Source organism: Haliotis rufescens, unplaced genomic scaffold (assembly GCF_023055435.1).
Source record: "Haliotis rufescens isolate VD_foot unplaced genomic scaffold, xgHalRufe1.0.p SCAF_12, whole genome shotgun sequence".
Classification (NCBI taxonomy): domain Eukaryota; kingdom Metazoa; phylum Mollusca; class Gastropoda; order Lepetellida; family Haliotidae; genus Haliotis; species Haliotis rufescens.
The window spans coordinates 4279696-4307500 of NW_025963802.1; the positions used below are offsets into that span (position 1 = coordinate 4279696).

Here is a 27805-nt window from a genome sequence, read left to right on the forward strand (position 1 = left end):
CCCACAATCATAGGTTTCTGGCGTGCTCAAGGGACGCAACTCTGCACAGCGAATCGCGGCGCCAAAGACGACTGGGCCACCCGTGCCCCCACCCCCACACACGTTGACAAACACTTTGATGAACTTGTGAGGTAATAGTTTATTGAGCAAACAGGCATTGCATTAATGCAGGTGCTTATTAAAATTAATTCCTGTTCGGGGACCTCATTTGCATATCAATAAAGTTATTAAAAATCCTTAAGATTTGAGACGGAGCAGCTAACTACTTACGGTTTAAACATCAGCCATAATGGTTTGGACTGCCCCTTAAGCATTGGTGGTTAATCATGGCAAAAATATACAAAAATATAGAATTTTTTTTTAAGTAGTACCTATAATCAAAACTATCAAACCTAACCATTGATCTTCTGTCATTTTTTTCCCTCACTATGATTGATTGATTGATTGATTGATTAAGTGAGTGAGTGAGTGTGAGTGAGTGAGTGAGTGAGTGAGTGAGTGAGTGAGTGAGTGAGTGAGTGGGTGAGTAAGTGAGTGAGTGAGTGAGTGAGTGAGTGAGTGAGTGTGTGTGTGTGTGTGAGTGAGTGAGTATGGTTTTACGCCGCTTTTAGTAATTTTCAATGAAAATGGACTTCACCCATTGTACCCATGTGGGGGCTTTTGTTTTGACGAGCGAACGCTTTACCTGCTCTGCTACCCCACCACCCCTCATCACAATGAGAAACTGAGAACAAATGATAAAGCTTCGGTTGCCTATAAATAACATTATTTCAGAAATATCCATGTAACTATGAGAAGCCATGTAAACAGCACATGTGACGTCATCATTGGAACGCCGGAAGTTGGAGGAGTGTCCCGGATGAAGACATTGACTCGGTCCAGACTTCCGTTATTGGGCGCTGGCTGAACGTTGAGCAGTTTACACACGAGAGGGTAGATGTCCACGATCTGGATAGGATCGGACTTGAAGTCGGTCTTGAAGTTGGGCCCTCTAGCCAGGAATATTGGCTTCATTGACATCAATGCATTGTCGAAGCCGTGTGCTCCTTTATTGGTCGATGTGGCTTGTCTTGTTTTGTTCTGCGACAAAGAAATAGATTAGGTAGAGTTGTCTTTGGTAGGAGGGAAAGATGGTGAGAAAAAACCCGGCATTGTTTAAAACCATGTGTAGTGGGTATAGATCACGTGACTTCTGATTTAATCAGAAATATACTCCTGACAACTAATCAGAGAAACAATGCTATTCAGTCATGAATGTGAACTCTTCGCGGAATCGCGGAAAATCGCGTTTTTTTAAAAAACAGTAGTCCTAGGAAAAATAATCTACCGCGTAAAAATATAATCAAAGATTTAAAAGAAATATTCAGAAAAATATGATCGGGGTTCAGGACAACTATCGCGGATTGTCCTGTTTTCGATCAGAGCTTTCAGCATCATATATGCCATTATTATTATTCATGACACAATACTTTATCGTTGGATCATAGGTTTTCGGACATCATACGTTTTCTATCACGAATACTTGCACTGTAACGTTGGGTATGGCGTCACACAGAAATTGTAAGTACTCAGATGATGGCTTGTTTTTTTAAGATAAAGTTGTCTTTTAGCCTATAAGTGAATGAGATGTTTTATAGTTGTTCATGTGATTAGCGAGAAAACTATAAATGTTTCTTCAGCGTCCGAAAACCCATAACGCGGGAATATATGTTGTATTAATGTCTTATGTTTGCAATGTTGTTTTGTTTTTTGCAACAAAAGGTAAGTAAGTACAAGGTAAAATAAATAAATAAATTCAAAACATTTGCTTCATCATGGGGAAAAGGTCAGACATTGCACGCTTGAGACAGTTGTCCTTGTGTCTGGGGGATTGGGGGTGAAGTTAATGGCAGTACTGCTCCAAGACCCGGCGGGTGCGCGGAAGCTATGCCCGATTTTTAAAATTACTGATTTAACTTCGAAATTTAACTTCATCCGCCATCTTTTTTGCCATTTACTTATTACATTGCTTGGTGTGAATGTTGTCCAAACTGCACGAAATTGCTTAAAATGCAATCAAATGTTTTAAGAATGTATTCCCCCTAGATTTTTCCTTTTTTTTTTGGGTGGGGGGTGGGGGGTGGGGGGTGGGGGTGTGACCTGCTCACATCCCTGTATTCTATCAATACACTACAATCAGTATGAGGAACAGTACTCTCGTGTCCTGTTGAATTATATGTGATACATTTCCATAAACATAAACTGTTGCTCCTAGGCCCTTTTGTTCCCGAATTTGGAATGTGTTAAGAGTGAATGAGTGAGTGAGTATGGTGAGTAATGAGCTTCACACATTGTACCCATGTCGGGAATCGAACCCTGGTCTTCGGCGTGACGAGCGAACGCTTTAACCACTAGGCTACCCGACCGCCCTAAATGGGCTAAGATGGGAACAAAGTAACATTCTCAGACAAAACTTAAATGTCCCACAATATAATAAATTCCAGGTATTATGGAGTTACAGTTTGGCTGGACTAACGAGTCTATGCATAGTCCAATCAAAATCGCGAACCGAAATCGAAATCCGGTTCTTAAACTGTCGTGCAGATTTCGATCGATTGCAGGATTTGCAAAGCACGTGCACCGGCAACTCGTTGTCAGCAGATATTTTCCAAATCTTTTGATGTTTTTAATCAAGGTGCTCACGTGATATGATGCATTTCGCGATGTAAGACCCGTTTTATTTCACTATAGATCTTGATTATCGATCAGATCGTCCTGACTGGGCGCCACCATTTTGTGTGAAGCTAACGCAAGTGATACGAGAGGTGGAATCTGATCGGTCAATAGGAGAGGCTAAGAAGGGACATAACTGGTAATAGCCACTGGTGGCGCTACGATCGAGCCCAGTAATTCCAGCCTAGTCGGCAAGGGTGAAACTGGACTTTTACAGACAGTTACCTCTCTTGCCCCGGGAAGATGTGAATAGTTTGCAGTTGTTCCCACTGACCTCATATATCATAACCATTATATTTAATCAGCATTGATGAAAGAACCTGGTACAATTGACTTATTAAATAATGCCACATGTATGACCAGTTGGAGAAACTGAGACAGCAATCTGCCAAAACTCATCAATACTGTCTTTAGACTTGACTCTGAAACCTGGAGACATTTCTCTTTTGTACTGGATTCCATTGTTCAAGGAACATCCCCTCAAAGAGCGATAATATTGTATTGCCGGTTCCAGTAAATATGCCACCAAATCCCTGTCGCAAAGATTACCCATAATCCTTAATGCAATCAAGGAAGTGCTTTCTTATGCAAATTACGTGGGTAGCGGAAGCTACCGGCAGGACATGCTTTCTTCATTTCATGTCGACGATCTTTATATTTAACAACTGAGGTAGAATCAGCATGCTCTTTCTGCGAAGATTTCAAAGATCGTCATACGACTCTTGCTCAGAAGTTGTTTGATCAAGGTTACAACATTCAAGCCTCAGTAAAGCTTTTATGGTAGACACGTGGAGGACAAAACTATGATGTGCGAGGCACTTACTTATTTTTCAGGTGAACAATTGACTTGCCTTTCCGTGTGTTTGTGACGGGTACCACCCTTGCAGCAGGATACGCTCACCCTTTCGCGAACGTCTGGTATCATCACTATTTGATAGTGATTCATAAACCAATGCTTATTATAAAGTCGGAATTGTTCTTTGGACTCTGATCTATATCAGCATTTCTTATAATTATGGAAACTTATCATAAGATAACGAAACAAAATAAACATAAATGAAAAACAAATACATAAATAAATAAACATTAATGAAAAACAAATAAATAGATTTAAAGAAGAAGAAAAAGAAAAGATAAATAAGGAAAAAATATATATATACTGATTCATAAAAGTGCGTAAGGTTGTACGCCCTATCTGTTACTCAAAGTGCCCAACCTCCGTCATGATGACGGTGTTTGAATCATTCATCATCAGTGACCCACAGTGGTTATCTCCCCTGTGCTGATGGCGGTGTGTATGACCCGTCTACATGTATGACCGGTGACCCACGGTGGTTGTCTCCCCTGTGTTGATGACGTTGTGTATGACCCATCTACATGTATGACCAGTGACTTACAGTGGTTATCTCCCCTGTCTTGATGACGGTGTGTATGGCCCATCTACATGTATGGCCAGTGACTTACAGTGGTTGTCTCCCCTGTCTTGATGACGTTGTGTATGACCCATCTATATGTATGACAAGTGACCCACAGTGGTTATCTCCCCTGTGTTGATGACGTTGTGTATGACCCATCTACATGTATGACCAGTGACTTACAGCGGTTGTTTCCCCTGTCTTGATGACGGTGTGTATGACCCATCTACATGTATGACCAGTGACTTACAGTGGTTATCTCCCCTGTGTTGATGACGCTGTGTATGACCCATCTACATGTATGACCAGTGACTAACAGTGGTTGTCTCCCCTGTCTTGATGACGTTGTGTATGACCCATCTACATGTATGACCAGTGACTTACAGTGGTTGTCTCCCCTGTGTTGATGACGCTGTGTATGACACATCTATATGTATGACCGGTGACCTACAGTGGTTGTCTCCCCTGTCTTGATTGCGATGTGTATGACCCATCTACATGTATGACAAGTGACTTACAGTGGTTATCTCCCCTGTCATGATGAAGTTGTGTATGACCCATCTACATGTATGACCAGTGACTTACAGAGTTGTCTCCCCTGTCTTGATTGCGATGTGTATGACCCATCTACATGTATGACAAGTGACTTACAGTGGTTATCTCCCCTGTCATGATGACGGTGTGTGTATGACCCATCTACATGTATGACCAGTGACTTACAGTGGTTATCTGCCAACCCTCCTCTGCTATCATGACGACTGGCATGATCCTTCTGTTGTTCCGGTAATGGAGACGTTCAGGAAGATCCTCCTTCTTGTAGACTGTGATGTGTTCCACACCAGTCAGACTCTGAATAATGGCGTCGTCCTGGCCCTCTACCGGCAGAATCTGCATCACGGGGCCGTAACTCGGGACACGAGCTACCTTTGTCATGTCCACGTGATCAGTTATATCCACCACCTTACGGAATAAAATAATGATGCTAAAACCTTCAATTAAGTTCAACAGTAGAGCCTAGTATTTCTTCATCACTTAGGTAATTGATAGGTTAGCTATTTGGTTATTTGGTATTTTCTTTTACGTCAGAAGAACTATTGTCAACGCAGCGAATGTCTCAAAATTACGCTTAAGAAATTCGAATCCCAGCCTTCGGTACTACGAGCCAATGCACGTGTTCGAGAAACGGTCGGTAGCCTAAGAATTAAAGCGTTGAGAAACTATAATATCAATATAGTTGACTTTGGTCTGGTTTGTTTACTGTTTCCTTTACTGACATGTGATTTGATCATTCTTTAAAAAACCCCAGCTGCAATACTGCCAATGAAATGTAAAATGTTCACTCACTCACTCATTGTTGGGTAAAAAAGTTGAACAAAATCGTACCTTATTGATATTATCTATTTCCGCCATGCCGTGGTCACTGGTTACAATGACATTGACATCCTTTTCAAGGTCATTCTCGGCCATCTTTTGCACGAGGTAACCAAGGATATCATCCATTTCCTTGACCTTGTTTCTGACTTCCTGGGAGTTTGGGCCGAATGTGTGTCCTGTGCTGTCAGGCTCGGGGAAATACAACGTCGCCATGCTGACGTCTTTGTCCTTGAACCAGTCCACGACTGTGTCCACTCGCTCCCTGTATGGTGTACGATTGGTGTAGTTGAACCAGTAGTCAGGGCGCGCACCTTGGATTACAACCTCGCTGCCGGGCCAGAAGTACGTTGCCGTTTTCAACCCCTGATATATACAAAATTACTTCAATGTATTTTGAGTTTATGGAGGTATAAACCTAAAACTCGACGAACACACGGATTAGATCCGTAAAGTGTGCACACCGTTTTCTACATAGGTCTTCGAAAGGCATTTAGAAGTGATACACATAAGGAAGAGAATTTATGGACGTCAACTTCTATATTTATTAGGAAGAGAATTTATGGATGCCAACTTCTTTATTACGATGAACACAACGTTTCGGAGTACATGCTTACTCCTTCATCAGGTGAATGATGAAGGAGTAAGCATGTACGTCAACAAAATAACTTCACAGACTTATTGAATGACTAACACCAACAAACTGTAGACAACAATACGAAATCAGTGACATCATTGAGTGCAATAATTCACTCTTTCATAAATCTTTTTCGGTTTAAGGAAACATAGACGCAAAACAATTGCGTGGAATTTATTCATTAAAATGAGCCTTTGACGCTGTTTCGGTCATTACTTAAATAATGATGGGAAACGACAAAAAACGAGAATGTTTGTAGGAACGTATGATTAAGTATCGAGTTATTCTAGTTCCTGGACAAGAGAATTCTCGAAAATAGAGCACAGGTTTCTTCTGGGATGATATTTCGAGCTATATGTGGAGTTCAAGGTAACGAGCTTGCCCTGTAGCAGAATAGATACGATATAGCAACAGTGGTATGATTACGACACGATTTGTAAATAATTCTTTATTTGTTAAAAACGTGCCACTCAGTTTTTTTGTTTGTTGTTTAACGCCGCACTCAGCAATATTTCAGCTATATGACGGTGGTCTGTAAATAATCGAGTCTGGACCAGACAATCCAGTGATTGACATCATGAGCATCGATCCACGCAATGGGGATACGACTACATGCATCAACCAAGTCAGTGAGCCTGACCACCCGATCCCGTTAGTCGTCTCTTACGACAAGCATAGTCGCCTTTTATGGGTTGCTGAAGACCTATTCTACCCCGGATCTTCACGGGTCTGGCACTCAGTAATAGTCCAGCTACGTGGTATATTATGGTGGCGGGTAAGTGGGTGAGTTGTGTTTAACTCCGCTTTTAACAGGTGGCGGGTAAACACTGTAAGCCTTTGCCGTCAAAAATATTATAACAACGTGAAATGTTATGATGGTATAATGCCGTTTATTATTTTCGCTGTAATAATTATCCTTCTGTCCATATTCACGGCGGTCAACCGTACGTTAGGCACGAGAATTTGCAAAAGGTAAAGCCGTGCCATAGATGCATTATGGGATAGCAGTGGACGACCTCCATTTTCAAAGAGGGAATGGAAGTGCACTAGTCATCCGCAAGTAGTCAGGTAGGCCATGTGTAGGCTATGCGTAAGCTATGTGTAGTGAAAGTAGCGTTCCATCGGCTCTAATCACACTTACAATGCACATCGACAGTAATAATGTGTTTGTGCCGCAAGGGGAATCATTTGCCAGCGTTGATCGGCACTGCTTGTTTGACATAGTCAGTTTTCAACATGACACGTTGACCCAGTGACCTTATACCGGTTTTATGAACCTAATGCTAAACTTATGACAAACATGTGTCATAACACACTACAATGTCTCATAATCCAAAAGGAATGACCCATGAGTGAGTGAGTGAGTGATCATAGGTTTCTGGCTCGCCAAGGGACGCAACTCTGCACAGCGAATCGCGGCGCCTTAGACGACTGGGCCACCCGTGCCCCCGAATGGCCCGTGTATTTTAATCCAAAGGTATGATTATTATAAAGGAAACGCTATTTTTCAGGGCATTATCATTTGCAGAAGCCCGAGGTCTTCCATTAACTGCCCGACGAAGGAGGGCAGTTGAAAAGACCGAGGGCTTCTACAAATGATAATGCCTTGAAAAAGAGCGTTACCGTTGTTTAAGCTAAAATGGATGGAATTTGTTATCAAATAAAAAGAAACAACAATATCGGTTTTGAAACATTTACTGCAATAAACACGAATGACACTGACCCACTTTTACAAATATGGAAACGTCATAGAACAAACCAGATGACGTCACTATTGAACGTGACGTCACTTATCCCTATCCTATGACGTCACCTAACAACGGGCTTGATAATGGCCCGCCGTCAAGGAATATGAGGGCATTATCAAGTACAGTGGCCCGCTCATTTTTGATAACATACGGGCGGTTTAATGATAATTCTCTCCATTTTAGCTATAATTTCTGATAACATGCGGGGGTTTTAATGATAATTCTATCCATTTTAGCTATAAAATGCAATATTGGCGTTTATCGGGTAGAGTCTATAATAAAGAATCTGTCTGGAATCCCCGTGGGCGACGACGCGTTTGTACAAACCGTAGACAACGCCAAAGGGTGTTGGTTCCAATACATGACGACACAGAAACATCAGTGATGTTGACCAATGCTTAAAGACATATATAACATGACTACACCACCTGTTTCTTGGCTGTGATCCACAACGGTTCTCCCCCATTCCACCAACGGGTCTCGTGCGTCCGCTTGTTGAAGGTGGAGTCGAACTCAGGGTCGTACATGTAGTTAGCGACGATGCCGTGACTCTCCTCCCACAGACCTGAAAGACAATGCTTAGGGGATGGGGTTTTCCAACGGTAAAACTCCCTTAATCGAAATAAGTGTCCCAAGTGAAAATACCGGAAAAAACGAATATCTGGATGAACGTTTCATTGGTAAGTGAATTGCGTGGATCAATGCTCATGATGTCAATCACTGGACAGTCTGGTCCAGACCAAATTATTTACAGACCGCCGTCATAAAGATGGAATATTGCTGAGTGCGGTGTTAAACAACAAACAAACAAAACAAACATTGGTAAGTAGTAGTGTCCCTTTAACTATATAGCATCGTCTCCGTGGTGTTGTGAGAGAGCGTCTGCCCGGAACGAACGGAAGGTCGGCTTCGATCCCCGGCCGCGTCATACCATATGACGTAACAAACGATAGTTGTTACCCTGCCTAGCGCTCGGTATTGGGGGTATAAGACAAGTTCGGAATGCGGACTTTCCGGATATAGGAAATCCTAACTTAATTCGTTTCGTTGTTGCATTGGGGCGTTAATATACTATTGAAAAGAGCTTTTGCTTTGCGTTTCAAGATAAAAAATTAGTCACCATGTTGTTTACGAATCGGATGTCGATTCCGTGACGATTTTGATCGGACTATGAATGACTCGTCAGTCCAGTCAAAATATAACTGAGAAATTCCATCCTAGTTCGGCAAGGGTTGAAAATGGACCTTTTATAGTCAGTTAACTCCCTTGTCTCGGGAAGATGGGTTGAAACTGTCTTCCGAAGTGTTTTGACTAGTTATAAAGTATCTCGCGAAGTAAAAACGGATTATGTCCGGTTTGGTGTGCCATATACCTCTCTTCTCGCGGTGCGTGTTTGTTCAACGACCACACCACGTCCGCTGCGCTGCAAACACCGCCTGGTTTGTTTACGGAAGACCGACACATGAGGTGATGAACGATCTCCTTTATATATGGGTCGGCTGATGTTTTTATATATCATACGTATGTATACGTGTAATGTTTTTATTGTCTATAAACATCAGGTGGCACTGTAATAACATATTTTTCTTCTTCTTCTTCTTCTTCTTCTTCTTCTTCTTCTTCTATAACAGAATGTTGCCTCTCCGTGTTCTCAACAAGCAGGAGTAGCGAGTCCAGGCTAATTATTTGGTGAAATGTCAATACTCTTTGAACCGGATACAGTGCAAGGTTATCACTGATGAACACACTGAGAGTAATGGACATGACAGTGTTAACCCTATCGCCTGAGTTGACCCCGCCCCTTCAAACCCCAGGAAAATTAGTCATCCTCATCACAATTGTTTTCACCTAATGTAGTTCTAATACCGTGATATGTTACAATTTAGAGATGTTTTCCATAATTATTAAGGTAAAATGTTTTTGGCCCTAAATGCCTGTATCGTTGGGTCTCTATACATATCTTAGATGATGATGATTATTATTATTTACACAGATTAAAAAAAAATCATGCAGCAAAGAGGGTTTGGGTGATCCTGGCACTTTGAGGCTGGTTAGGCTCACCATCAGCCCAGGGCCCTTTCCCCCTCTACACGCAGCCCAGACGTAGACTAACATTTAGTCTCTAAAATCTTATATTACACAATATCCACCCTTTTAAAAAAAAATCAAAAAATTCCCTATGCTGATTTCAGATTTTCGAAACCCAGGTCCGAATATTTGCCATGTTTTTCTTGAATCGTGTAAACACATTAGTGTCAAAAGGGACAGAAAATTCAATAATATCACAATCTCATTAAAATCATATCTTAGTTCTCGCTGCCGCTAAACAAAGATCTGAGCTCATCCCATTACTAGTCACGTCAGCGCGACCTTTCGCGAACTTTGACCGACCACTGAAACGACTTACAAGAAGTCGACATCAGCCAATTAGAAAGCAGTTTTCTCGAGCTTTACGGCACTCGTTTCAACCTGGCGACTTCCATTTCAGACTACGCTTAAAAAATATGTTGACTCAGTTCTCGATTAAAATTTTGAAAACTGAACAAACGAAAATTCCGGAATGTCAAATATATGGTTGAGATTGTGTGGCAGTGCTTCCCACGTACTGTGCAACGCCTCCCCCGTTCAAATGTTTATCCCACCGAAGCTAGAGATAGACGATAATTACGACGGAATCAGTCGTACGGGCCGGAACTGTCGTTCGGAATACCCCGTATTAACGATTTCGAGGTTGCATGATTAGAAATCACATTCCGACTGTCACTTTCATGATCTGGTAAGCGACGCTTTGATTGGTCGGATGAAAGGTCGTTCTTACGTGACCCGTAATGGGATGCCCTCAGATCTTTGTTTAGCGATAGCGAGAACAAAGATCTGATTTTAATGAGATTTCCCTGGCTATGTCTGAGGCTTTATACGGACCTATTCCAAAGAATTATTATTATGATGACACGTGGACCTGTATACAGCCACCATATTTCCTGAGAGTCTCCAAGGATTCGGTCCTGCCCACACTTGGTGTCTCCTTAAACAGCGAATGACCGGTAGGATGAGATGGTACTGTGATTGTTAACCTTCTAACGCCTCGTGATCTAGCTTTGGTCATATACTCTCCAGGAGGAGTGAGAATGAAATTCGAGTGCCCACTGATCCATTGACCGGAGGAATAATACTGGTCTTTCAACACTTTATCCAGCATTGACCTACTACTACTACTACTACTACTACTACTACTACTAATACTACTACTACTACTATAATTAAGTAATTCATTGACAGGTGTCGAAGGGTTAATTGTTTTTATGCAAAACTTTGTTTGTTTTTTGTTTAACGCCGCACTCAGCAATATTCCAGCTAGATGGCGGCAGTCTGTAAATAATCGAGTATGTGTCAGACAATCCAGTGATTGATATCATGAGCATCATGGTCTATGCTAAACAGGGTTGTTTACTGTTAGATGAGCTATATCTCGGCTACCTGTAAATAAGAAGCATAATGGTTGTACTGAATATAATATATATAAGTTGATGATCATTGTCATGATAAATATTGATAACAATGTAATGATCAGTGATAAAATAAAAATGTACCAGTCGCCATGGTGTAATGGTTTGGAAACGTCTTCGTCACGAAACTGCTGTTCATGTACGGAAGCTTCACGCCGTGCCTGGCGAAGTCGTCAAAGTTGGGGGTGTCCACCATGTCCAGGTAGTCGTACCGGAAGCCGTCCATGGAGACGAGAAGTAGCTTCCCGGTGTAGTCCGCCATGACAGACACCACCAGACCCGCCAGGAGCAGGAGGAAGATGGAGGAGGACATTGTGCCTGGATCAACGGATGAAACTGTTATAGCGACGGTGATGGACAGATGTTTATGGCCTTGATGGTAGGAGGTGAAATCTATGGTGGCCGAGAGGGGACATCGCTTTATCGTAAACTCGTGGCCGTAATTGAAGTCGATAAAGCGATGTCCCTTCTCGGCCACCATAGATATACGTATAATAAGCGGCTGTGTCCATTGAAATCACAAGCACACTTGATGTGAACTGAGTATAGAAACAAGAACACGTTTTACCTGAAGTCGCCGCTCCTGACAAGATCGTGCGTGCTCCCACAAAAGCGATTCCAATTACTTTAATAGCACAGCCAGGTGCACATGTATCGAGGGCGCTATGGCAGGACATGGGGTTTCGCAGGGAGTTTATATAAGCTTAAACATTTCCTGAGTCATGTAAGTTAAATATAGAATTGTGTAGTCAATAGAAATTAGGACCCGTGAAGATACGTGGTAGAATAAGTCTTCAGCAACCCATGCTGTTGATATGATTGGTTTAACTGTGATACCAGAATGTGTTTCTTTCCGCATTGTGTACTTTCACATGTGCTCTTTTGAATTCCATTTTTATATGTAACTCTGTTGTTGTAGTTAACAGATAAAGAAACGTCGTATTTTTGGATTATTAGGACATAATTGTGCATGATCAAAATTGTAATTTTTCTTCATGAATATGTATTATAGACTTTACAAACAGCCAGTTTATGACATTCAACTGATAATACCGGTTGCGTTCGGTGTAACAGTTGTGAACCTTGGGAACTGTGAGATGCCCGTGGGAGCAAGTTGCAAGTGATGCACAGGAAAATTGAAATGCACGTGAAACATGTGCCAGGGTTCTGTATAAGAACCACCTGACACCTACTGGGAATTCAGTTGCTTTGTGAAGACAGCGACCATGCCACGACTATTCTCCCAACAACGTGAACAAGCCATCGGACGATTAAATGCCGGACAACGTACCCAAGTCATTGCCAATGCTTTTAACTGCAGTGTACGAACCATTGAAAGACTTCGGATTCGTTACAACACCACCAACAGCACTAATGACCGTCCACGCAGTGGTCGTCGCCGAGTCACAACACCAAGACAAGATTGCTTCATCCTGCGGCAACATCTGCAGGACAGATTCACCACAGCAGCACAGACAGCTCGTCAGACCATTGGCAACCATCAGCGACCCATCAGTCCTGACACTGTTCGAAATCGGCTCGCCTCCCAGAACCTTGTTGCCGTCCACACAGGGGTCCAGTGCTCACTCCTCATCATCGTCAGCAACGTCTTGCGTGGGCCACCCAACGACAACATTGGCGGCATCAGCTGTGGATGACCCACGTGTTCTCAGATGAGAGTCGGTACTGCATTTCCACCGCAGATGGCAGAGTACGAGTGTGGCGAAGGAGAGGTGAACGTTTTACAGAACAGTGTGTGGTTGAAAGAGACCCGTGGGGAGGACCAAGCATTATGGTATGCTGTGCAATCGACATCAATCAGAAACTTTGACCTGTTGTCTTCCAGAATATTGGCCCAGGCAGAAACTATGGAATCACAGCCGCCCGTTACATCGACCAGGTTCTCCGACCCCACGTTGTACCTCATTTTGCAAGACTCCGAAACCACACCTTCCAGCATGACAACGCCCGTCCACACACTGCCATAGCCACCATGACCACCCTCCAACAGCATAACATCAGTGTAATGCCATCGCCTTCACTCAGCCCGGGCTTAAACCCAATTGAACACTTGTGGGATGACATCCAAAGACGACTGAACCAGATCCAACCGCGTCCAAGAAATGCAGCAGAACTCAGTGCGGCTTTCCTCAGGGTCTGGGCGCAGATTCCAATGGCGTCTGTAAACCGTTTGTGCCACTCCATGTACAGAAGATGCTGGGCCGTTATCAACGCACAAGGTGGACACACCAGGTACTGACTTTCAGCCTCCATAACATTAAAAACACCCGTTTAGACATAAAAATGTAATTTCTCATTCGTGTCCATCTGCCCAATAGGATTCATCTTTGAATAAAAATTCTAAAATCTTCACTTATATTTCAGTTGGCAGTACATTTAAAGTTACAAATCTGGTATCTTCCATCTTGTTTTCTCTCTCCCACTCTCCCTCTCTCTGTGTTTTTTAACAATGCTCTTTATTTATTCGTGCAAGCACACACACACGTTAATATTACAAAGACGGATATACGTTGTTACAGGTAGATGTGACTGAGCTTGATCCTCGTGGGGTTGGGGTTAACGATTGGATGGGAGTCAGTTTCTAAAATAAAGTTTTAAAATGGATGGATCTTTACACGTCTTTACACCTGGAGGTGACTTTAACACTTGGCACGTTTGTTTTCTTCCTTTCGTTTTTTTTTCACTGTCCACTTTGAGATGACGTGCAACATGGTAAACTACAAGTATCTTTTTTTTATCCTTTTATATTTAAAAAACAACAACAACAAAAACAACGGCAACTCTGTAATCCACGATTGTTCTTAATAATACATATCAATTTAGACAAAGAAAACGCTTATTAACCATTCAATCACGTACATTTATTGATTCTGTGGAATCAAACAAACTAAAAGTTATCATAAGGGTTACCAAGGGTGACCAAGGGTTAGAAGGTTGATGCAGGAATAAAACAACCAGCACATCCGGTCAGATGATTTTCTTTGTTTGTTTGGGTGTTGTTGTTTTTCACTGACCCACTCTCACATCGTGTACATGCTCTTTCGAAAACACTTACAGCCATTAAATCACGTACATGAGTGTTTCCGATTCGTAGTAAAGTCCAGAACGTGATATAGTTGCAGAAAATAACTTGAATATATATACATCGTGTACTAACAGGTGGTCGGAACGTTATACATTAACAATAGCTTCAATTTCAATCACTTTGTTGAACAATAGAAGGCGGCCAGAACGTGATGTTCGAACTCGCATCAAAAGCCAATAGAACAATAGACAACATTGTTCAAGGACAATAGATACCTTTGTTCAAGAACAATAGATAAACAATAGCATACTAATCCGTTTCTCACCGGATTTGTAGTTATTACTTATCTTCTACTTAGATACTTTGTTACACTCTGTTAAAAGAAACAATTAGGAGATAAACCGATTGTGTTTTGAAATTTGATGTAGTCCCCCTGTAGAATAGATACCTCTTTATTTATATAGAGGTACCTATTCTACAGTGGGACTACATCAATTTTCAAAACACAGTAGGTTTATCTCCTAACTGTTTCTTTTAACAGAGTGTAACAAAGTCTCTATCATGATTGAGAATTATTTGTGATTCGCTTTCTTGGTCTACCATGACGGCAACAACGCTTTGAAAACGGCGCTCTCTTGCAACGCGTAATAACACTGGTGCACATGTCCGCAATCTTAGAACATTCCGAAAAGTGGTCACAGGTAGTTATATATGTAACAGTTATTACTAAAGTTCAAGATTACAAAACACCATAGTCGTGAGTAGTTCATAATAAGTGTTCAAAACACATAGTTTTTCAAAAGAAGTTGACAAATAACACTCCAAACTTAGTCCAAAGAGAGATGTTTTAACTTCTACGAAACTGTTGTACACTGTTGTACGCTGTGGACTGACTGTCATTTCTCGGAATTTTGTGCGAGAGGTCATTTCTTGGAAATCGAACATGCCATCATTTCTATTGTAGGGGTGACGGGTAATAGAAAAAGGTTTAAAAATGCTAAACGAATATATTTTCTACAGCAAACTTTATGAATTAACATTCTCTTATAAACTGACGTCCAAAAAAAACTTGGCAACTCGAAAAATGAAATTATCGAAATACAGATACTTTCACCCAAACGCAACCAAGCCAAAACCAGTCGCCTAAACCCATCGAATAAAAACTCGTGCAATTACTGAAGTGTAGTGCACGTGTTGTTGTGGGAAAGTGATTTTGGAAGTAAAATCATTATTCGCGTTTTTTAAAATTGCACGTGAACAATCGCTATAAAAACTGCGAAGTTTATCTCTTAGAGATGCAGTATGAAGAAAAAAACACCAAAGAAATGCCCAGGTTAACACAAGAACAGCGTGAGAGGGCTATAGGAATGCTGCAAATGGGGGCAACACAGTCGCGTGTTGCAAGAACATTCAACTGCTCCCGTAATACCGTTGTCAACTTGGTCCAGCGATTGAGAGTAACAGGTCGCACATCAGACAGGCCAAGAACAGGCAGACCAAGGGTGACCACGACCCATGAAGATCTCTACTACGCACATTGCACCTGCGTAATCGATTCCTACCTGTGACGTCATCGGCAGCGAATGCGTTGGGTCGTGTGATCAGCAGGCAGACAATAGCCAGAAGACTAAGGGCAGCAGGGATCAGAGCCTATAGACCTTACAGAGGGCAACTGTTGACGAATGAACATCGTCGTCGAAGACTGAGATGGGCGCGAACAGTTAGGCGTTGGCAACGACGTGATTGGCAGCGTGTCCTCTTCACTGACGAGAGTAGGTTCTGTATGTTCCATTCTGATGGCAGACACCGCGTGTATCGTCGAAGAGGCGAACATACTGCTCGTTGTTGTGTCGAAGAGGTCGTACCCTTCGGTGGTATGAGTGTCATGGTGTGGGGTGGCATTTGTGCTGATGAGAGGACGCCATTGGTCATCATTAACGGTAACCTGAATGCCGTACGTTACAGGGATGAGGTTTTACGTGTTGTTGTGCTTCCATTTCTTCGTCAACAACCACAGGGTATTGTGTTCCAGCATGTCAATGCTAGGCCACATACTGCTAACATCGTGCAAAACTTTCTTAATGTCAACAATTTCCATGTGTTGCCCTGGCCAGCTCGTTCACCAGACCATAATCCCATAGAGCACCTTTGGGATTTCATGGACAGGCAAATTCGACGACGACAACAACCCCCAACCACCAGGAATGAACTCATCCAAGCCCTCCCCGAAGAATGGCGACGCATCCCATGTGACGTCATCAGGCGACTGACAAATTCAGTTCGTAGGAGAGTGTTTGCCTGCATTCAAGCCAATGGAGGTCACACACGCTACTAGGGTGACACAAACACCATCTGTAGTCATTTTGTGCCGAGCTAGTCATTTGCACGTGTAATGAAAAACTGTTTTGCAAACCCCACCTGAACATTACCAGCCTTATTTAATTCGCTTGTCATGTTATAGTTATGACTTTATGCCTAAGGTTGTGGTAAATATTCATGTTTACAATACAGTTTATTCTGATCGTTTATGTTTTGGTGTTGTTTCGCTATCGAACTTCAAACAGGCTGCCAAGTTTCTTTTGGTCGGTAGTTTACATTTAACATGTGTAAGTGTTATCTGTTAGTTAGCAATTACCCCAAGTAAACAATAATACAATCAAAATAAATGCCTCTCCACCCCGAACTTGGATTTGGCAGAACTTGACCTACATCACGGTTACTCACACCCCGCAGCTGTCAATGGCTGACAATCTGTGTTTACATTCTCCATAACGAGTTATAGAATGAAGCAAGATGACAACCCCGATCTATGATGTGGTTCAACATTAATAGGTAGATTATCTTGGATTGATCGAGCCTGCTGGTACATCCATATGATGACAAGTATGACTGAACAGCCGCTTTTTTGGCTGCAGACGAGCCGTATATTTTGAAATAGTGGATCGTGTATGATTTTCGTAATTGTGCGTGTTCTGAAATAAATTTCATCAAGTTTGATAAGCTATCACTTCAGTTGTTTTCGTGTTTTCGTGGACTTTCGAAGGGGAATGTTTTCTGTGGACATTCAAATCCCCTCCTGCCAAATTCTAACGGTGGTGGTTGACGGAGATGGCAACGAATATCGATCAGAAAAAGGTTTGTAAACAATATGTTGTCATGAATAAAGTTTTTTCAAACAATTTTTATAATGTTATATTTTACTTTCATTTTCGGTTGTTTCAATGAGGAAATAGCTTAAATTTTTCCGATTCTGGTAACCATAGAACATTTCTCTAACAGTTTCATAAACATTTCATTTGTATGCAAAAGAATTGCCTTTGTTTAATCTTTTAATGTCATCATCGAAGCAGTCAGGGTTGCGGCCTGGAACGCCCCGAACAGCCAATATCAAACTACCGTATTTCCTCTATTTGACGCTACACCGTCTATTAATTTCGCGAGAGCCCTTGACTCGGCGTGTATTAGAGACCTGGCTGGTATTAGAGACCAGCCGTGTATTAGAAGAAATATATACTGAGAGGCATTAGAAACGCATACTCAATTTTAAGATATATTTTTTTAAGAACATATGAGGTCCGTTTACATTTTACCTTGTTGACACTGTCCATTGTTGGTTATTACTGTAAACATGTCATATGGGTTGCAAACAAAAGCTGTTTCTAGAAACGAACCTGAACCTGCACACTGATAAGTTTAGGACCCGGAAACGTCATATGGACTTCTATATGCCATCCTCTGGCTGTGTTTAAACTGCACCTGAAGTTCAAGTGGGAACTATTATCAATCTTAGAGGTGAGGCTCTCATGAAAGCTTGTGAACATTTTGAATGGGGTGAAAGAATTAACATAAGGTCTTCGTGCACGTGCAAGTCCACTTTCTCGTAGGCGATTTCGTATTGTCTGTGAGGACCTGGGACATTTCCTGCGGCTTCAGTTGCTGGGACCGACCTGCTGCGAAGATGGAACAACCGGATGTAATGATTCTACGCCTCAGTTGTGACCTTTGGCCTACTAGTTCGAGGTCGCGAGTGGATCCAAGTTGCTGGTAACACCTCCAGAGGCGTGAAACATTTAAATGACGTGCAACGGATGATTGTGATTCTCCGGCCTCTGGACGTTCAATGGCGACAATTTTTGGACTTCTACACACAATCTTGGCACATCGAATGTTTCGGAACAAAACACACATTAAGGCGAATGCTATGTCATCCCTGTATCGGTGTTTATACCCCTCATCTGGGAGCACAACTACCCAAATTTTCGCGTGCATCATGCACCGAGATCCTTTTCCACGTGAAATGTTCGTGCATTTGAAAAAATGACGTGTTTAGGGTTAATGCTTCATCAGGTGGAGTGTTTTAGTGATTGGTTACAATTATAAACTTACATTCAGTGTGATTTGTGGTTGAAAACAATTATTCATCGTATCAATTTACATGAACTAAATTCAACATTTATATTTCACATGTGCGTTTCTTTTTCGAGAGAGTATATGTGTACGACCAATCACCAGTGAACTGAACCAGCTGTCGCCGGATCTTGTGATTGTCCATGCCAAGCCAAGACATCCACTGACGCTAAGGCCTGCATCACTTGGGGCTCTCCTCCCACATCCCAGGCAGAACCAGGGGGAGGGGTCCAGGGGACACAATATTTAAAAACAAAATGTAATATGTTCTAGGCAGTAAAGGGGCGGTCGGGTAGCCTAGTGGTTAAAGCGTTCGCTCGTCACGCCGAAGAACCGGGCTCGATTCCCGACATGGGTACAATGTGTGAAGCCCATTTCTGGTGTCCCCCGCCATGATATTGCTTGAGTATTGCTAAAAGCGGCGTAAAAATCATAATTACTCACTCACTCACTAGGCAGTAAAATCTTTTTTTCCCCAGAGGATTTTGATATTTCAAAAATGCTGGATCCGCCCTAGGACACCAAGCTGACGCCGTGATATAACGTGAATAGTGGTTAAGGGGCTTTAAATCCAATTCAGTTTTACTCTTTGAAAGTCGTGCCCTCCTCGCTTGTTGTGCAACATTTTTAAACGAAGCAAAGGGTGCGTGATGTCTCCCCGTCATTAATGCTCATTTTGTCGACAGATTTGATTTATATTTTATCTTTTGATTGTAAATAAAACCGTCAAACCCCTTTCCATATTCATAAGAAATCTCTGCTGAAAGCACGATTCCGACTCTATCATAAGCATGTGCCAATGTGCGACTGATGCGTAAAATGTGTTACTGTCCGCTGCATGATTACCATAAGACGTTTTTGGATGTTGTAACCTTGATCAAACAGATTTTGAGCATGTGTCGTTACAAATGAATAATCTCTTCATACACACCGTCTCGAAAATACCCAACCAATTGTCTTGCAATTACATCTTGACATGGATATCCAAATTGAAGGTTAATATTGTTAAATCTTCATCGTTTGGGTAGGGGATACAGTTACAACAAGCTGTTGTGTATGCATTGATCTGCTATTCAGTGTTACCTGGAGTGTGTAATAGATGAATACTGGACAAATATTGTGTCCACCCAACACAAAGAAAATTTAACATACTCATGTATGCTTCAAACGAAACAGTTATAAGGGACCTAGCTACCTTTATTTACCATGCAATGTATGTTTTTTATTAATATATGTTTACGTATATTTAGTATGATCTGAATGCCCCATGCTGTGTTATACTCTAAAAGGGGGTGGTCGGGTAGTCTAGTGGTTAAAGCGTTCGCTCGTCACGCTGAAGACCCGGGTTCGATTCCCGACATGAGTACTATTTGTGAAGCCCATTTCTGGTGTCCCTGGTGATATTGCTGGAATACTGCTAAAAGCGGAGTAAAATCAAGCTCACTCACTCATTATAATCTATAACTGGACTAAATTTAAGGTGAACCTGAGTAACTATGTAAAATTATAAGCAACAAAACCCGTTCCATATTCATAAAAGCAGTATGTAATAAAAGCTGAGTCCGTTGTTTGACTCCCGACTATATCAAAAGCATGTGTTCATGAACCATTATCAACTAATGATGACACAATGTGTTCGCGAAAGGATGAACACATCCTGCTCCACCTATGGCTGGTTTTGCAAAACAGTAACTGTCCATCCAGTTTATGGACTAAATATGACATGCAAAAAAAACATTTGTTTTAACATTTATTAAATTTTATTTGGATAGTAATGTTAACACAAAATAGTTGGCACATCCCAACCAAAACATGCCATATTCCTGAATAAAGGTGAGCTTCTGTACTTGTAGGTTCTCTGGTTTAACAAAGATATCCAAAGATAAATGAAATCTAAATCAGCCGATAGGTTCTGTTTATACTGAATGGTACGGTGTTGTTCAATTTGCTTGATTGTTATTGAGTGAGTTTCCTTTTCTATTTAGAGACAGCCCCACCTCTTACACAAGTCTTCACGGCTCACTGACAGCCTCGTGGTCCAGTGGATAGACTGTCTGCCGGAGAGCGGAAGGTCGGTGGTTCGATCCCCTCCTGTGAAACCTGAAGACGCTGAAAGATGGAGCTCGTCATTTAGGGGATAAAACAAGGACTGGTCAGTATACTGTGTCTGTGTGGGGTACTCATGTTAAACTGCGGCATGGTATCTCAGTTGGCTTGCCCTATAAAACCGACATTACACAGGACTAGAACAAGCAGCCTACCCCAAACACATACTAGATCATAGTTCGATTTCTCACATTTGTATAATGTGTGAAGCCCATTTCAGGTGTCTCCCGAATTGATAGTGCTAAAAGCGGCGTAAAACTATACTCACTCACTCAGCTGTTAGCAAATGAGTGTATGAGGGAGTTAAAATTTAATGTCGTATCGCCATTAATTCAGCCATATAGCGACGAGCAAATGAGTATGTGAACAATTAGATGACTACGTTTCTGAAAATAAGAGAAAGTAGGAAAACCCCAATATGATACTTTCAACATCAATTATCAAAATACCATTTACATCGAAATCACATGTGCAAAACCTTGAAAACTGAAATATGAAAAAAATATTAACTTATAATGTTCGGTTGTTTCCTATACTGGAGGACTGGTACCAGAAGCAATGGGGTAGATCGGAGTGTCCCGAAGGAAGACGTCGACGCGGTCCAGACTTCCGTTGTTGGGCGCTGGGTGAATGTTGAGCAGTTTACATGCAAGAGGGTAGATGTCGACATTCAGGATAGGAGCCGAGGTGAAGTTGGTCTTGAAGTTTGGTCCTTTAGCCAGGAATATAGGCTTCATAGACATCAGTGTGTTGTCGAAGCCGTGGGTGGCTTTGGAAGTATCCCTTGCCTGTTTAGTTCTGTCCTGCAAAGTATCAATCAATCTTAATAAATAACTGTGTCCATATACATCAATATATATCATAATTGTAACGGGGGCGGCGGGGTAGCCTAGTGGTTAAAGCGTTCGCCCGTCACACCGAAAACCCGGGTTCGACTCCCCACATAGGTGCACGGCCTATTTCCGGTATCCCCCGCCGTGATACTGCTGGAATATTGCTAAATGCGGCGTAAAACTATCCTCATTCACTCACTCATAATTGTAACTCTGGAATTGTTGTACGGCTTATTTATCATCAGTGACGTACATTGGTGATCAACCTTGCCAAGATAATGGTGTATTATCTTCCCTGCTACGATGACGATCAGGCTACTCACAGCGATAGCCCGTTCGCGGAGCTCTCTATACTATCGCTGCCACCAGTCAAAACTTCCCACTGTGATAGGTGGCCCAAACCATGGTTGGAGTTGAACTGGCAGCCGAATGACCGTTATGTTTACAAACAAGTGACGACTGTCGTGACGCCGAATGCATACCCCTGCTAAATTACTTTCTTTGTTTGTCAATTTGAATTTCTATTTCATTAAAACTATAAAGTTATGCCCCATGTTATTGATATAGTAAGAATGTAAGGGAGAAGTTGGTTGATTTTCCGTTCGTCTGCAATCTGGAACCAATCTGATTATACAAACAACAAAGTAAATTCATCTGGAAAACATGGTCAGTAAACCTTTTCAAAATTCACTATGATGGCATATTCCCAAAGACATAAACAAAAGTATGAACGTGCCTACATTTTGGGTTAGAGGCCAAATTTCAAGATTCTTGTAATGGCCGCGCCCACACTGATGGCAGCGATGCTACTGAGAGTGTAACGAAGGTGTCACGCGCTGGGAAGGAGCTTGGATGACGATGTGCATGACCCACCTATCATCAGTGAACCACAATGGTTATCTCCCCTGTCCATCAATGACGAACAAGCTCCTTCCCAGCGCTTGACACCTCCCGATATTACATCGCTGTCATCGGTGTACAATCGGCCATTACAGACGGACAGACGGACAGACAGACAGACATATTTATTTTGTATGTATGTGGCCACGAGGCCAATAGTACAATAACATTTTGTTGTAGGTATATTCGTATGTGTACAATCGGCCATTACAGACGGACAGACAGACAGACAGATTTATTTTGTATGTATGTGGCCACGAGGCCAATAGTACAATAACATTTTGTTGTAGGTATAGTCGTCTTGGAGCTGCTTTTGTATGTTGGATCTGAATAGATACACACATTTGAGTTTTATTACTATTTAATGTATCATCATTTAAAAATATTTTCTGGACAAAAAATGTAAATGAAAAAGGCTAGTTTTGCTCTTTATTATCTGTACAAGTTTTCTTTGTGTTGGATACAGGTAATACTAGGTAGGTACAAGCATTTGATTCTTGTACCTTCATATACTGGACATATCAATAACACATGATATTCACCTTATTGGTAATATCGATGGGACACATCGATGTTTAAAAATATCATTATCGCTGGAATGTCTGTATAAATGTATATACAACATCTGCACTTCGTCCAACATCTGCGTAAACATATAGAATGAATAGTTGTAAATACTTCTCTGGTATTATTTCCATCTTAAACAGGGAATAGACAGGTTGCGATTTTGAACACGTGATATCAGCTGATCAGTCTTGGTAATACATATCTTCACATCGTTGCTTGAACATTTTTTTAAGAACACGTTTTCAGGGATATCCACGCATGTGCAAATACATGTACAAAGAGAATTATTCATAAGCTAGGGCCCCGTTTATGTCCCAAGGGTCACCAAGGTGTTTAGGTATGTAATAGCATCATCTAGAGTATCTTGTATCTGGTTGTGTAAACAAAGATCCAGTTTTGACAACTCTCCACTGACAGTTTGCAAATATCGGATACCTTCCACGTTATGCTAAAATTGCCCTATTTGATGACCAGTAGCCGCCGCCAAGAACAAACATTGCAAACTTTCGTGTGAATTTTCTCAATACTCTGGCGATATAAGGTTCCGAGCCGTACATCAGTATCAACGATCTTAAACAGTCATATAACTGGTATATTTGTAAATTTACTTATAAACTACTTTGCTGAATAAATTCTTTAGCTGCTTGCCTTGAAAGTACTTCACATACTTTGTCAATAAATTTCAACATCTATCTTTTCTGTAAATTTAGACCACTTTCTGCAAATATATAATCATCCGCAAATAGTAAACTCGATAATGCCGATAATGTACAACTTCTTCTACAAAAATTCGAGTGTTCACGATATCATTCACAATCGGCAATTACAAGAATCTTGACATTTGCCTCTGAACCCCAAATGTTGTGACAATTCAATTTTTTGTTTGTCTTTTTGGAATGCCATCATTGTGAAACTTGTAAAAGTCTACGACTACTTCCCAGTCGGATTGACGTTTTATTTGTATAATCAGACTGCTTCGTGATTACAGACAAACGGAAAAGCAATCACCTTACATTCTTACTGTACCACTTGAATTACTTCATCGTTGAGACCCGTGAAGATTCCGGGGTAGGATAGGTCTTCAGCAACCCATGCTTGCCGTAAAAGGCGACTATGCTTGTCGTAAAAGGCGACTAACGGGATCGGGTTGTCAGGCTCGCTGACTTGGTTGATACATGCCATCGATCCCAATTGCGTGTGTCGATGCTCATGGTGTCAATCACTGGATTGTCTGGCCCAGACTCGATTATTTTACAGACCGCCGTCATATAGCTGGAATATTGCTGAGTGCGGCGTTAAACAACAAACAAACAAACAAACTTCATAGTTGAAATGAAATAGAAATTCAGATTGACAAACAAACAAAATAATTCAGCTGGAGACAGAGAACTCGGCTTCACGACAGTCATCAATTGTTCGTAAAGACAAGGGTCAGCCGGTTGTCGCGAGTGAACTCCATGCATGGTTAAAGGCCGCCTAGCACAGTGTGGAGCTGTGACTGGTGGCAGGGATAGTATAGAGAGCTCCGTTCACGGGCTTTCGCTGTGAGGATGACGATGTGTTGGACCCATATGCTTTTGTCATCCGAGAATAACAGAATCGTACAATGAGCTTTTAGTTCTTTGATGATTAAAGTGGTTTCTGTCACTTTTATTTACAGTAGTTATCTGCCAACCCTCCTCTGCTACGATGGCAGTACAGTGTGTATGACCCATCTACATGTATGACCAGTGACTTACAATGGTTATCTCCCCTGTCTTGATGACGATGTGTATGACCCATCAACATGCATGACAAGTGACTTACAGTGGTTATCTCCCCTGTCTTGATGACGATGTGTATGACCCATCTACATGTATGACCAGTAACGTACAGTGGTTATCTCCCCTGTCTTGATGACGTTGTGTATGACCCATCTACATGTATGACCAGTGACTTACAATGGTTATCTCCCCTGTCTTGATGACGTTGTGTATGACCCATCTACATGTATGACCAGTGACTTACAGTGGTTATCTCCCCTGTCTTGATGACGTTGTGTATGACCCATCTACATGTATGACCAGTGACTTACAGTGGTTATCTGCCAACCCTCCTCTGCTATGATGACGACTGGCATGATCCTTCTGTTGTTCCGGTAATGGAGACGTTCAGGAAGATCCTCCTTCTTGTAGACTGTGATGTGTTCCACGCCAGCCAGACTCTGAATAATGGCGTCGTCCTGGCCCTCTACCGGCAGAATCTGCATCACGGGGCCGTAACTCGGGACACGAGCTACCTTTGTCATGTCCACGTGATCAGATATGTCCACCACCTTAAAGAATAGTATTTAAAGGCATGGAAACAATTTGAATTTTTCTAATATTTTTCTAATATTTGCCTCTTTTAACACCTTCTGATAACATTAGTCCATAATTCTTATGCACAGTACGTTCAAAGCCTAGAAATGGTAGAGAGTCTTCGCAGGTTCTTTGTCATGCGCAGGATCTTTGTAAACACATAGTTCAACATTGTGATAGTAGTGATGTCAAATGAGTGTTCATATCATAAAACATGCACGTGTACCACATGGACAATTGTGCCTTCACTGCCTGTCCATCACACCAAATAATGTAAATCCTACGTATAAGATACATATTAAAAGTAAAACAATACTTCCCATAACTTCAATGCCTTAAAGTAAATTGTTAAACACGTGAACTTACTTTATTGACATTATCAATTGCAACCATGCCATGGTCACTAGTTACGATGACATTGATCTCGTGATCAAGACCATTGTCCTTCAACTTTTGAACGAGGTAACCAAGGATGCCATCCATTTCTTTGATCTTATCTTTGACCTCTTGCGAATCCGAACCAAACCTGTGTCCAGTAATATCAGGGTCCGCGAAATACAAGGTCGCTATTTTGACATCTTTGGTCTTGAACCAGTCCACGACGGTGTCCACTCGCCGCTTGTATGGTGTGCTGTATTTGTAGTGGAACCAATAGTCGGGGCGCACACCTCTTATCTCAACCTCACTGCCGGGCCAGTAGTAGGTGCCTGTCTTCAGACCCTGCATGAGGAATAAATAAATATAAACTACCTTTGTTAATTGTTATTCTAGAAGTTGATAATGGTCAGTTATGAACCAAAGCTGAAAGACAACTTCAACATTTCAGATGAGAAGTAGCATCTGTTTGCTCTCTTAACATTTTCTTATGAAGTTATATGACTCTGGAATTCTAATGTTTAGCTGACACTCTTTGATACAACTAAAATACTATACTTTTTAAATCGGTTTTATGGCCAATTCTATCACTCTCGTCCTTTGTGTCATTGAAACAACCGGAAGTTGTACCAGCATAGGGATTTAGAATCAGTAGAAACATACGTTTGAATAAATACAAGAGGTATAATGTCACCATATAACACATCTTTCTGGACTAATTGATTATAATGACTAACGAGAATCTAGTTTTCTCTAAAATCCTAATCGCTATGGTACCTGATTCTTGGCTGTAACCCACAATGGTTCTCCCCCATCCCACCAGCGAGACGAACGTGTGTTCATGGTAAAGGAGCTTTTGAACACTGGGTCGTACATGTAGTTGTCCGTGATGCCATGGCTTTCTTCCCAAAGTCCTGATAGGCATACTTTCATGTTAGTTTAAATTAAAAAGTGTAAAGACCTCTTAAAACTTCACGTCTTTGAAAGGCATTTTGAAGTGATACACATCAGGAGAATTGATAGATGTCAACTTCTTTATTACGAGGAACACAACGTTTGAGTTTATGCTTACTACTCTATCAGGTGAATGAATGCTATGCGGCAGAGAGCATATATATGTACCTGTAAGAACAACAAAGGTAATAACAATAAAGATAACGAACGGGTGGAGACTTGTTAGATTATCTGTTGGTTTCACTGGGAAAACAGTATGTGAAATGCTGGACCTCATTAATAACATCAACGTAAAATTTGAGGATACGAGATTTAGGCAAGACGTGAGCATCCCCATGGCCACCAGTTGTGCTCCCTTTCTTGATCACCCGTTTTTCTTTATGCTTATAAATGTACATTTCCGCTCGCATTGGCAAAGTCAAAACAAGGGAATTTGAATTTAAACTGAAGCCTCAGGTATATCGATGATATAATATCTTTCACTAACTGCCAAACCGCCTTGTCCCTGCCACCGATGTGCCCAACGGAACCAGGGTGGTGGTTAAAGCGTTCGCTCGTCACGCCGAAGACCCGGGTTCGATTCCCCACATGGGTACAATGTGTGAAGCCAATTTGTGTGCCCCCCGCTGTGATTTTGCTGGAATATTGCTAAAAGCGGCGTAAAACTATACTCACTCACTCACTCCAGCCTTTGGTGTCAACATTTCACAACTTCCGAGGTACAAGCCAGCATACTCTTTCTTTGAAGATTTCAAAGATTATCATACGACTTTTGTGAAAAAATTGTTTGATCAAGGTTACACCATTCAAGGCCTTAGTGAAGCTTTCAAATGATTTCACTAAAGTTTAACGGTAAAGTGGGTGGTCGACACGTAGATGTTTATAGACA

General features: G+C 41.6%; 2 protein-coding genes across 2 annotated transcripts in view; both read right to left on the reverse strand.

Annotated features, from left to right (window-relative positions):
* Positions 1-749: 749 nt before the first annotated feature.
* LOC125371545 (glycerophosphocholine choline phosphodiesterase ENPP6-like) lies at positions 750-11816 on the reverse strand. The gene is made up of 5 exons (XM_046504578.2): positions 11474-11816; positions 8312-8448; positions 5511-5864; positions 4848-5087; positions 750-1080 (listed from the first exon to the last, which is right to left on the reverse strand). Exons 1-5 carry the CDS (start codon positions 11700-11702, stop codon positions 766-768), a joined length of 1275 nt encoding a protein of 424 aa, XP_046360534.2. The 5' UTR covers positions 11703-11816; the 3' UTR covers positions 750-765.
* Positions 11817-21478: 9662 nt separating this feature from the next.
* LOC124138067 (glycerophosphocholine cholinephosphodiesterase ENPP6-like) overlaps positions 21479-27805 on the reverse strand; it is an 8019-nt gene continuing 1692 nt past the window's right edge. The window contains exons 2-5 of the mRNA XM_046504580.2: positions 26740-26876; positions 25954-26307; positions 25323-25562; positions 21479-21751 (exon numbers count right to left, since the gene is read on the reverse strand). Of these exons, the coding sequence (XP_046360536.2) occupies positions 21479-21751; positions 25323-25562; positions 25954-26307; positions 26740-26876 (1004 nt within the window). The remainder of the gene's footprint in view (positions 21752-25322; positions 25563-25953; positions 26308-26739; positions 26877-27805) is intronic.

Excerpts from the sequence above, each read along its gene's own strand:
- LOC125371545 (XM_046504578.2), bottom strand. The coding sequence starts at position 11,702 with ATGTCCTCCTCCATCTTCCTCCTGCTCCTGGCGGGTCTGGTGGTGTCT. Across the intron at positions 8,449-11,473 it reads CCATTACACCATGGCGACTG|GTCTGTGGGAGGAGAGTCAC; the intron begins GTACATTTTTAT and ends ATTGTCTTTCAG. Across the intron at positions 5,088-5,510 it reads AAATAGATAATATCAATAAG|GTGGTGGATATAACTGATCA; the intron begins GTACGATTTTGT and ends TTATTCCGTAAG.